The sequence below is a fragment of the Peromyscus leucopus genome, chromosome 1, assembly GCF_004664715.2.
Source record: "Peromyscus leucopus breed LL Stock chromosome 1, UCI_PerLeu_2.1, whole genome shotgun sequence".
NCBI classification, from domain to species: Eukaryota; Metazoa; Chordata; class Mammalia; order Rodentia; family Cricetidae; genus Peromyscus; species Peromyscus leucopus.
In genome coordinates this window covers 155,361,237-155,373,622 of record NC_051063.1, presented here as the reverse complement: position 1 = coordinate 155,373,622, position 12,386 = coordinate 155,361,237, and the positions used below count along the sequence as shown (strand labels likewise).

Here is a 12,386-nt window from a genome sequence, read left to right as displayed (position 1 = left end):
CATGCTATTATCAGTAACAGTAGCCAGGCCAGGCACTACACAATTTTGTAATGCTTGCTGTATGTTAATTAGCTAATGTATTTCACCTCTTAAGACCAACAATCAATTCACCAAGGTATCGTGCATACCTCCTTTGAAGACAATTTTCTGTAGTTGTTGCAAATTGAAGAATGACCTCTGCTCACACATTTTACCTATCAGGACAGCTCTGTCATTAACAATCACAGAAGGAAGTATTTTTCTGCTTAGATCTAGCCTATAAAATCCAATAGAAAGATCAAAATGTATATATACATGTATTCTGCACCTATCACTTAGTATTCTGTGGGGACCATGTAACACAGCCCAGTCCCGGGGCTTGTATAAGCTTGACCTTAGGTGATTTTTCTGACATTTCATGGGCTCCTGTTTCTTTTACTTCCTGGAAATGTCTGGTCCTATGGAACTAATGTGAGAATTAAAGTTGTCAACTGGCACAGATAAGGCCACTGACAGATGAGTGGCTTATTGCCTGTGTGTTTTCCCATTCTGCTATTTTTCTGGTCTCATGGGCACCACTTGTCCTTCACTGAGTTAGCTCTACCATCTCTAGGATTCTCTTTTACTGACCTTTGGAAGTAGAGAAGTTATTCTAATATACAGACCTTAGAGGTCAACCTATAGTCAACCGTGCTCCTGGAACAGGGAGTAAAGACATCTGTCTTTATGGTCAACCTAACAACTTCACATCAACTGTTTCCTTTAGTACAGTGATTCTCAGCCTATGGATTCTGACCCATTGGGTGGTCAAACAACCCTTTCTGAAGGGTTGCCTAAGATGATAGGGGAAACACAGATAGTTACATTACAATTAATAACGGTAGTAAAATGACAATTATAAAGTAGCAACAACAACAACAACAAAATTCTATGGTTAGGGGGTCACCAGAATATGAGGAGCAGTATTAAAGGGTTGCAGAATTATTAAGGCTGAGAACCACTGCTTTAATAGGTCCTGTCTCAGTAGTTCCCCATGGTGTAGTCTTCCCATCATTTCCCTGACTTTGGCATCATGAATACATTAACATGCATTTATGATTCTGTAATCTCTATACCATGATAGAATATAAGCACTCCTGAAAGCCAGAGAAATTCTTAGAGGAAACTAGCCAACTCATTTATGTATTAACAAAAATAAATAAGTAAACTCACTAAAAAGCACATTTTCTTTTATTAAATGAATTTATTTCTGAATTCAGAAAGTCCTGTTCTAGCCAATAAATAAGTCTCTCATCAGTCTGCAGGACTTCCAATAGCTCCCATGTCCTATGCACTATTAATTGACTGCACTTCAGCTCCCCCTTTCACTGGATAAAATGTAGTATTCAATTACAATTATCCCTTCCAAATTTAATTGTGCTCTTCTGTGCCCACAGCTATCATAGCTCTTGACCTCCTGGTCTTTGTCTATTATTCCTTAGTTCTCCTGGTATTTGTAACTTCTAGAAAGGACCTTCTGTAGATTTAATTAACTTGTTGAATCCTCCTCCTTTCAGCTCATTAATGAAGCTGCTAAGTGGGTTTGACCCCAGCACACATGGCTGTGGTGCCTCGATGGTGCTTCAACCCCAACTAGCCACTGCTCCCATTCACTGTCTTCCGTCACTTACATCCTCTCGGTTATCCCCAAACCAGTGAAACTGTCACTTCCAAATTACTGCAAATTGTATTTCAAATGAAATTTTCTTTTTCTTTCTTTCTTTTTTTTTAGAGACAAGAGATTCTCTGTGTAGCCCTGGCTGTCCCAGAACTCACTCTGTAGACCAGGCTGGCCTTGAACTCAGAGATGAACCTATCTCTGCCTCCTGAGAGCTGGGATTAAAGTCTTGCACCATCACTGCCCAGCTAAGTTTTTTTTTATTTTCTTAAACCCAACTTTAGCATTCTAGTGGGATAATAATTTATAGTTTCAATTTCCTAGAACATCTTGAAATTTTAAAAGAAGCGTTCAAACATTTAACATCTTAAATAATGCTCTATTGGTCTTTGAAATTAGGTTGATATTCTGTTTCCAAAGGGAAAATATTCATCTTTTCAAGCATCTTCTCCTAATATCTTTTAAGGAGTCATTGAGATGGGATACTTATAAAATCTTATCCCTTCCCTTAGCCTTATTACATCTTCTGAGAGAGGAAACATTTGTACTTTCTGATTATTTTCAAAGTAATAATATAAATCATCATGCTGGTCAGGATTCTTTATGACTTTTCCTCCGGGGGTCAAACACAATTTTAGAACTGCGGGGCCTGGCTTTCTGATTGAAGACACTGGGTTAAATATGCACACTTACCTCTGCTTTCTCCTTCAAACACTAATAACTACATAGTAGAAATAAATCAGAAAGGTCTAAGGCCTCAAGGGCCAAGCACACAGGAGAGGACACAAGGGCAGCATAATTTTGGAAACTAGAAAAGAGATAGATGAGTGTTAATTCAACTGGAAGACATAAGAAAAATAGCTCAGAGCCCACTGAGGAGAAAGCCTAAAGCTTCCTGATTTACACCTCGGATCCCAGGATGGATGGTGCTGTTATCTCTGCAACTATGAGGAATGGTGAGGCTAAATGAGGAAAATTAACTTGAAATTAGATTAAAAAGCAGTTACAGTCCTCAGAGTTTCTCTTTCACCCCAGCCCATTTCCTGCCTTTCTCAACACAGCAGATGCTACAGCACTGTTCACAGCATAGGGTACCACAAATCCAGATGCACAGAGCAGAAGCATCATGGCACAGAGGGGCACCAAGTGAAAATTTATACACCGAACTTTTCAACTCTTGCCTTTTACAGCTTGGTTGGCTCTAGGAATACTAGCAACCACATTGAACATATCTAGGAATTTAATCATTCCTTTCAGAGTAATGGAAGACTAGTCTTTGCAAATTCTATGGCTCACCATGAGTTTAAAATCAACATTTTTAATGCTTCTATCTAAAAGGTGAACAGATAGATAAAGGATGAAGGATGCCTCAGAAAAAGCAAAGGTGAACAAATTAACAGAAAAAGATGAATTTAGCAAAACGGATGCTGTGAAGTCAGAAGGAATCATGAAACAGAAGATCTTGCTATTATCTTGAAACATCAAAAAAAAAACATTAAATGGAAGTAGACACAACAGAAGAATACTTAGTAAATGACAATCAAACAAAATAGTAGAATTTAATAGTTTAATATGTAGAAAGACAAGGAGGAAACTCCCCACCACACTCACAAAATAATAAAATATTAAGTAAGAGAGATGAAAACATGGAATCACACAGAAGTAAAGAGAACAATCAGAGAATCAGTCTAACAAGTGTGGTCCAGACTCAGAGATCTAGTCACTGCCCCATCCAAAGGGCAAGTCACGCAGCACCCTCCTCTCTCACCCCTCAAACAAAGAAAGGGGAATTCTGGGTAATGTGGTAGAGCAGAAGAAACTTCTTCTGTATAGCTTGTTTAAAGACAGAAGTTGGGGCAGGAGGAAAGGAGAATTCATTTCATAAATTCACAAGTTGATAGACTGGCTGAAGTCTCAGGGTGGAAAAAAGACAGATGAGCTGAATTCTCCCCCACCCCTACCCCCGCATCAAACACTGATTCAGAAATTGCCATACAGGCCTGCCTAAACCTACCCCTGTCTTAGGGAGCCATTTTCTCAATTGAAGGTCCTTCCTCTTAGATGATATTAAGTTGACATAAAAACTATCCAGCACAGATTATATGTGAATTTCAAAAGCTGGGCTAAGTGGTTTGGGTAGGCAATGAAAAAGATGAACAAATGGATTTAGTACTTTAGCACAGAGAACACGAAAGACTTAGGAAGAATGTAAGAGAATACATTTTTTGAATTATTAGGGACTTTCAATAACCAGACACTCCTATTACTGGATATTACATACATTAATGATAAATATTTAAGCCTGTGTATATTATAGGCAGAGAGAACAATTACAAAAAAAAGCAAAAAAAAAAAAAAAAAAAAGCTCAGAGATCCAAAAGCATACAGAGCATTAGGAGTTTAAGATGAGCTAAAATTCGAGATTTAAGAAGAGGAGGAGATAAAGTGAGAGAGAGGCAGAGGTCTAATCACACAGGTCTTTGTGTACCACACTATAAGGTTTGGCATTTATCTTTTAAGGACTAGGGTGTCAGGAAAGATTTTCTTAGCATGGTATCATTTAATACAATAATCTTCCAGATCTCTCCTCATGGACCCCATCTACTTGGTTAAAACTGCAGTCACCTACAGATAATTTCAAGGTCTCTGTTAAACTGGAGGCTGTGATAAAACCATGTTACCTCATGGCCTCAGGAAGTGTTTATCATTTAAACCAGCACCAGAAGGAATGCATAGATCATGTTCTTTGATCCATCCTATCTTGGACCAAACTGAACATTTTCAGATAGCTACATTTCCAAGCAATGAACCTTATTAGGATAGAGTGAAGCAAGTCCTGAGTTATATTACTTCTAGATTTACCTTGGGGCTTCAATAAGCCTTTTTCCCCTACATGATCTATAGTGTGGTACATGTTCTTAAACACAAGGAATTATGAGGATGTGCTAAGGTAAGTTCGTGGTTCTGGGCTCCAGTTGGTCACTGGGTCACAGAAAGCTGCCTGGCTTTCTGTTTAGCTAGTACCCTTCACGTTACAGTGGGGTTTGTATTTTCCAGAACACAGGATTAAAAATGAGACTCGGAAGCAGACTCTTGACTTTCACAGTTCAGTAGTGCAGGCATGCCCGGTGGGAGGCACGAGCTGCCTGCCACCTAAACAGCTATTCTTTTCTGCATTGCAGCCTAGACAGGCTAATTCCTAATAGCCTTCATTTATTTTATGGTGAATGTCAATCTGTTAAAATGATTGGCTCCTTTCTGAACAACAAAGGTGCTAACAGCTTTACAGAAATGAATGCGGCCACTGGAACCAGAAACAGCCCCAAATTCCTAGGCTCTTCATCCAAGTCTCCCAAGGCACTTTCCATCCTCATCCTCATCATGACACACTCTGTTGAAGTCAATCTTTACATACAGTTAGGATCTATGGACTGTAATGACTACACCTTGTGAAACTTATTTATTCATTTATTTATCGAAATTTATTGAATTCCATTGTAATATATTAAATTTGGATTTTATTTCTATGTTAAGGTTCTGATACATAATAATGTGCTAGTTTTTTGGGTTTTTTTTGTTGTTGTTGTTGTTGTTGTTTTTCGAGACAGGGTTTCTCTGTGTAGCTTTGCGCCTTTCCTGGATCTTGCTCTGTAGACCACGCTGACCTTGAACTCACAAAGATCTGCCTGCCTCTGCCTCCCAAGTGCTGGAATTAAAGGCGTGTGCCACCACCACCTGACTTTGTGTGTGTGTGTGTGTGTGTGTGTGTGTGTGTGTGTGTGTGTGTATGAAATATTTACATTCTGATTCATTTTGTCTTTTTTTTTTCCAGTGCTAAGGACTGAACCCAGGGCCTTGTGCTTCCTAGGCAAGCTCTCTACCACTGAGCTAAATCCCCTAACCTAATGTGATAGTTTTAAGAACTTTCAGATCCCAAACCATATTTACAACCCAAGTAAAATGCCCAGCCTGTGTTAATCAGCCCTTGCCTTCTGGCCCTCTGAACCCAGGCCCTGAAATCCAGCAGGGGGCACTCATGAAGCCAGGGGAGAACTGCCTTGGAGGAAGGCTACTTGCCAAGATCTCACTCTCAGGAAGAGAACTTCCCTCCTAAACTCACTTGGGGTAGGGTTGAGGGTAGCAAACTTCAAGAACACCTGGAAGCATCCTCCAGATGACAGGCTCCATAGCAGCTGGTATCTGCTGCAGGTCTGGAAGTCTGAGAGACTGGTTCAGAGCCTATCCCCAGCACATGCTAGAGCAGAGGAGAAATTCAAACTTGGCAGGCATCTCCTTGCACTTGGACTAAGATTGGGGTGAGGGTCAAGTATCTGCTTTCCGCAGATAAAAGGGTTGCCCTTTCAAGGATTCAAGTTGGAAACTCCCTGAGATCCAAGGCCCATACCAAAGCCCTGTACTTTCCCCTACCAACTTCATGTGATTTAAAAAAAAAAAAAAACCCTAATCTATTTAGTGTTGCCTCTATGGCCCTGGGACCATCTACTGCCCAATGGGGAGATTTCCAGGCCCTGCATCCCTGAAGAAAATTTACTCCCTTGTCTTCCCTGCCAGCCACCAATTCCCAATAGCACTTCACCTAGGGGGTAGAACTTCACAAACCTCCCCCCTCAGCTGACTTGATCCTGGGCAAGCCTTGTGCATGCCATCACAGCTGCTGTGAACTCATGTGTAACTGGGGTGTGACACCTGGAAAATGCTCTTCTGCTCCAGGCACCAATCCCCGGGCATCTTCTAAGGGAATCCCATAGCTGTGTGGGGAAAGAGTGATACAGACGTCCCAGTTAGAGCTGCACTTCCACAGGCTCTTACTCCCTGCATGTAGACTACTCATGGGTCTCTATTAAAAACTAACCTAAACAAATGCCTCTGATGAGGGCTGAAATAAAGGTAAAGATGTGGGAGTAAAGATAAGAAGTCGGGGAGCAGTTTAATGCTATGTTCATTTAGCAGAATAATAAAACCTAATACTATGGTCCTTCCATTCTATATAATTCTCCACATTAACATGAAACTAAATCATGCTAAAGGCACAATAAAGAAACATACAAAGGGTATTTAAAACTAACATTACATGTCCAGGAAACAACAGGGACAATGTTTGTTTGCCATGAATGGGGTTATAGAAACTTGAAGTTTAACTAACCCATATCAACAGAAACCAAGTGCAGAGTTGTTGATCTTTGTGTTACATACAAGCAGGGTCTGTGATTTCATTCCATTACAAACAACATTTTATTTAAAAGAAAAACGTCAGCAACCTAAGTAAGTGTACTTGAATTTTGAAAAGCTACATATCACAAGCACCAAATAAAATCAGTAACTAGAGGAGCCAGAGATACATGCATAATTGTAAGAGGCTCAAATAAGGAAATTTAGTCCTACAACAAAGTGAATAGACAATTTAGTATAATTGAACCACTGGCACTTACAGTATACCTGCATGTTGTCATTGGCTCTCTGATTCTCATGAAAAGCAGGATTTTTCAGTGGCCAATAGACTTGATGCTCAAAAACGAATGATCAACACTATAGAACAACTGAGCACACACAGGACAGAGACTTGCAGTGGTCACCATACAATTCAACCAGATCCCTGTGCACAACTAATTGGGGGAAATATGCATTTGCTCCTGTCTATGAAGAACCCCATAGCACACTGATGAGCATTAAAAGGATGAATGTGCTCAAAGCATCACACACAGAAGATTCTTATGTGAATGGATATTTTCCATGTGAGATGTTGTAAGAATCCAAGCATGTAAAATTGCTTTTTAAAAAAAGGACTTTCCTAGAAACATTTCCTTTCTGCCTGTGGTCTCAATTTTCTTCTGTACCTATACTTTGTTGCACGGTACATTAGAGGCCAAAGTATAAGGCGTACTTCAAAGATTCACTTACTGAATAGAAAACAGGACAAAGGGGAGATCAATATAACAAAAGAATCCACAGTAACTTCTATGGGCTGCCACTGACTGCTGGCCCTGCTGTGTAGCAAGCCCCCCACCCCCCAAAGATTTGTAATTTTAAAATATGCAGTAGGTATTATGATTACATGCTGTAGTACCCAGAGCTACTCAGTGAAAATGCAAATTTCTAGAAGCATTCCTCATGCTGTGATTCCCCTAATCTGGGGGAAGTGGTACAGAAATATATATTCAATTTCTTTCCAACAAGTTCTTCCTCATGTACAATGTGTTGTTATCACGTTCACTCACCACTGCCCTCTCTTATTCTCTTGTCCTCCCCTGTCCACATCTTCCTCCTCCCAACCATTCCCATTGCACTCATGTCTATGGTTGTAGGTGTGCAGGGCTGGTGCAGGTAACCACAGCCTCCATACACTCATGACTGCAGCAGCAGCCTGTTGCATCCAGAAGACAGTGTCTCTACCTCATCCCTTTCATCTGGCTCTTAGCATGTCTGCTTCCTCATTCTCGATTCTCTCTGACCCTTGAAGGAGACAGATCTATGTATTTTTGTTTCATTTTAGGCAAAATTTATTTCTTCATATTGTACATCTTACTGTTACTCAAAATATTTAGCTGCATTTAAATATTAGAATTTATTATTTGATTGCATAAAACACACTTAAAATTTATTTTTGATTGCACAAAAGCACATCAAACAAACCATCTTACTGTTTATCAATATTTCCCTTTCATATAATTTGCCGAAAGTGTTGGTTTAACTTTTGAAGTTAAGCATTGTATTCTTTACACAGCAAATATTTGACATTGCCATTATAATTTATAGGTCTTACTTTCCTGTTTTACTTCCACATCTCCTTAATGCTGTACTCTAAATGAACTATCTATATTTTAATAAGAATGCCATTCATCTGCCCTTGAGAACCACAGGATATAGGATGCAACTTGAATAATTCTCTTAGTTTGGGCTATTGCAAAAGTTACTGACCCCAGGTCAGCTTTAAATTGTCATCCAAATAAATGAGAGTAAAAATATATATCTAATGCAGGGTGTGGTAGCAATCACTTTTAGTCTAAGTAAAAAAAAAAAAATGTAAGAACCTTTACATATCGCTTTAATGTTTTCTCTAATATTAAAATACCCACTGAAAAAGATTAACACATAGTTTGTGTATAGAGATGGGCCCTCCATTAGCAGTGGTACCTGCAGCTTCTATGATGAACATCACTCACTGTTCTGTGCTCTGTTAGCTCCCATAGATTCTGTCTCAGGATACAAAGGGGGTATAGATGAAGCATAAGAATCCTTTTGTTCCTTTTTTTTTTCTTTAAAAATCTAATTAAAAGTAAATGTATTGCAAGAGCTGTTACCCTTAAGTTCCCTTGCTTTGAACAAGAATTCTAAAGTTCCACAAGGCAAGATTCTCATGATGCTCCGACACTCTGGCACTTAGAAAAAAGACAAGCTAATTAATTATTATCATTTAATAAAAGTTATTTGGTTTGTTGATAAGATCACAATCTGTGGAAACAATGGTGCAGTCACTCATTGATTTCCTTACTGAATATTTAATGGAGTTAAATGTGGACATATTTTCAAGGGAATATACAAATGTACAGAATAGACAGTGAAATTAACACGGTAGCCAGAGGGGAGGAAAATAATTGTTTATATTTGCTTTTTTGAGACAGAGTTTTACTGTATATCCCTGAATGGCCTAAAGCTCTCTATGTAGACCAGGTTGGCTTCCAACTCACAGAGATCTATCTACCTCTGCCCCCTGATACTGGGATTAAATAAATGTGTGGGCTACCATGCCCAGCAAATGGCCACATTTTTAAAATCCATGATACAAATTCAGAAGCTTTTAAGCACAACAGAAATAAAATAATATCTTTTTTACCTATGGCATTAGATAAGAATATTTGCCCCTCTTTGACTAACAGGCTACTTGCGGTATCATGTCCATTTTCCTAAGCCGTGACTCGAGAAGTATCAAGCGTGATATGCAGACCCAGGAAAGCACAGTGTAGTGAGTGCATCGCAGAAAAAGCATGGCAAAATAAACCTCCATGTTTACTTGTATGTACTCTGACCCCCTTGCTAACAGGTTATACAAGTGCACACTGCAAATTTCTCATGTGCACAGGTAGGGCATTCCCAATCACCAGGTGAGCTAGACTTTACGAAACAGTACCATGGGTAAATGCCACATTTAGTGCAAACAGAAAGGTGCATATAGAGGAAACATACTGATGTTAACTGCCTTAAATTATTGAGTTCATAAATGATAATATTCCCAATAAACCAATATTGGAATAAAATCTCAAGCATACCAATAATCCTGCTGCTGGAATTATCTAATGTGATTTTTATGCAAAGAGCATGTGCTGCCCTTTCAGGTTTCATCAACACAGCAGATTGCTATAACTCCAGCAGTTTTGTGAACAGCTACCAGATTGATGATAAGCAGGGCAGGTCAGTTTATCAGGCTTTATCTCTAATTAGCACTGAATAAAAACACACACACAGAAAACTGCCGCAGAGAAAAGACCTGACCTTGCTAAGCTAGATGCATTGAAGGGAGGGCAAATGAGACTCCATATTCAGAAAGAAGATGCCCATTATGCCGTCCAGTTGTCAAAAGGGACCAGCTTTGGATAGCCAAGTCCACCATCCAAACACAATGTGTTAAGTCAGCTCCCAGAGTCCTCTGAGGGAAAGAGCCTCCATTCATTCTCTTTGAGTTGCTTTCCCACCTCACACACACCTGAAAAACAGGTCAGATTCACCTTACCTTTCTCACAGTGGCTTCCTGTGAATCCAGAAGGACAGGCACATTTGTTAGGAGCCACACAGGTACCTCCATATCTGCAGCCCTCCTCACAGAATGCTGTTGTGGGAACAAAGACTTTGTTTAGGTAATGTATGTTGGAGCTCCCACATAATTCCTTATATACACTGTCCAAGGAATACACCTCTGTACTGGCATATTGAAATTTTTCTATGCACATGAAGAAATACATGTAACAATACTTTTCCCACTGCTTTATATCAAATCAGTTGAAATAACAGATGTAAGGTGTTGTACTTTGGGCTTAGCATGTGCTAAATGAGAGCCGCTGTCGACAGAGGTTTCTACCGCCATCATTATTGACTTGTTACATGAAATCATCTGAGATAAATAGTTCAAAAGGGAAAGGTGAGGTTTGTAACTTTTTCAATTCTCAGTACCTTAGATACTATTTTTCCCAAAAATACATTTATATAGTCTTTTATGACAATATATTTTTTTTATTTTGGTCCTTGGTAACATTTTTATAGAACAATAAATGTAATGAGCCCTTTACTCTTGTATATTTAAGCTGGCTCCAGTATTTTGCCTCCATAAATAACCCATTCTCCTCATAGCTAAGATGTTTCACTCATCCTAAATTATTCCTCTAGGGAAAGTAACTGAATATGAGATATCTCTTGAAAGGGTACAGACTCAACTTCCACATATTGGGAAGTCTTACAGAACTATCCCACCCTACCTGAACTCCCCAATGAGATGCAACATAGACGCACCTATGAAGAGAATCCTAACGAAGTATTATCTATAGCAGGCTACCCTATGGGCTTGTCTACAGGATATTATATCAATTATTGATTGATATCAAATGACCCAGTTCAGTGTGGGTGGCACCATCCTCTAGGCAGGGGATCCTGAAGAGTACAGCAGAAGAGGAGGAGAGCTGAGCCCAAGCAAGCAGCCAAGGGTCCTTGGATTTAATTTCTCTCCTTAACTATAGCTGGGAAGTTTTTTTTAAGCTCCTGCCTTGACTTCCAACAGTAATGAACTCTGACTTGAAATTGTGAGCCCTTCACCAACTTACATTGCTTTTTGTCAGGGTTTTTTTTTTCTCACAGACACAGAAATGAACCCCAGACTTCACCCCCAAATGCTTCCTAGCTATGGGGGTTCCCTGTTACACACCCACAGCAAGGCAGCACTCACAACTGTCCCTTCACACAGAGTTACCAGTCCCCATCCCAACCACCCCACCATCAGACCCTCAAGAACACTGGCTAAACCGCTTTTCACCATGTCCTAACCCCACAGCAGTGACTGAAGATACCTGCTGGACAGCTTAGTCTCCCATTTGCAGGTTGCTCTGATAGCAAAGTTCCTACTCCTGTAATCTGTATCGCTTCCATTCAGGATAAACCACTGAAAAGTGTTACCGTATAACCATCCATGCAATTTGTTGACTAATAAAGTCACTGAAATTTGCTATTAATGAAGCTGAAATGGTTAAGGCTGAGTTCCTTCTATTCATATGAGAGCTGGGTGAGTTTTAAATTTTAATTGTAGTAAGAAAATGTCACCCTGGAAAAATGTCCTGGCCGTATGTTGCCATCATCACATAATTAATATGAGTCTAGCTATAAAAAGCCACAGGCTGTGTTTGGAATGCTGAGAACCAGTCAAAGGCGTAGAACTTATCACAATGTTGCTGTTTTCCACATCATTTACTATCTCTTGGGTAAACTCATATTCCACAGATTCAGCAATTAATTATAAGCTGCTTTCAGTGTTGGAGGAGAGTGTAGACCTTGGAATTGAAGGACTATTTCCATCTCCCAGCACGTTAGCATACTGGTACAAAAACAACAGCAACAACATAAAAGATCTAGGCAAAATCCACTTTGGTGTGTTCATCAAGAAACATATATGCATCTTGAGAAATCACACTGTGTAAGCTCTGTGAGTGGCATTTTCAGTGAGATATTTAAAGTATACTCCTGCATCACAGTA

At 39.6% G+C, this 12,386-nt stretch overlaps 1 protein-coding gene and 1 long non-coding RNA gene across 3 annotated transcripts in view; one reads left to right on the top strand and one right to left on the bottom strand.

Moving 5' to 3' along the window:
* Nell1 (neural EGFL like 1) overlaps positions 1–12,386 on the bottom strand; it is an 850,988-nt gene that overhangs the window by 171,876 nt on the left and 666,726 nt on the right. For both annotated transcript variants that reach the window (XM_028880172.2, XM_037199200.1), the window contains exon 15: positions 10,383–10,478. In XM_028880172.2, the coding sequence (XP_028736005.1) occupies positions 10,383–10,478 (96 nt within the window). The remainder of the gene's footprint in view (positions 1–10,382; positions 10,479–12,386) is intronic.
* LOC119086669 overlaps positions 10,278–12,386 on the top strand; it is a 123,472-nt gene continuing 121,363 nt past the window's right edge. The window contains exon 1 of the long non-coding RNA XR_005090016.1: positions 10,278–10,480. This is a non-coding gene — a long non-coding RNA (uncharacterized LOC119086669). The remainder of the gene's footprint in view (positions 10,481–12,386) is intronic.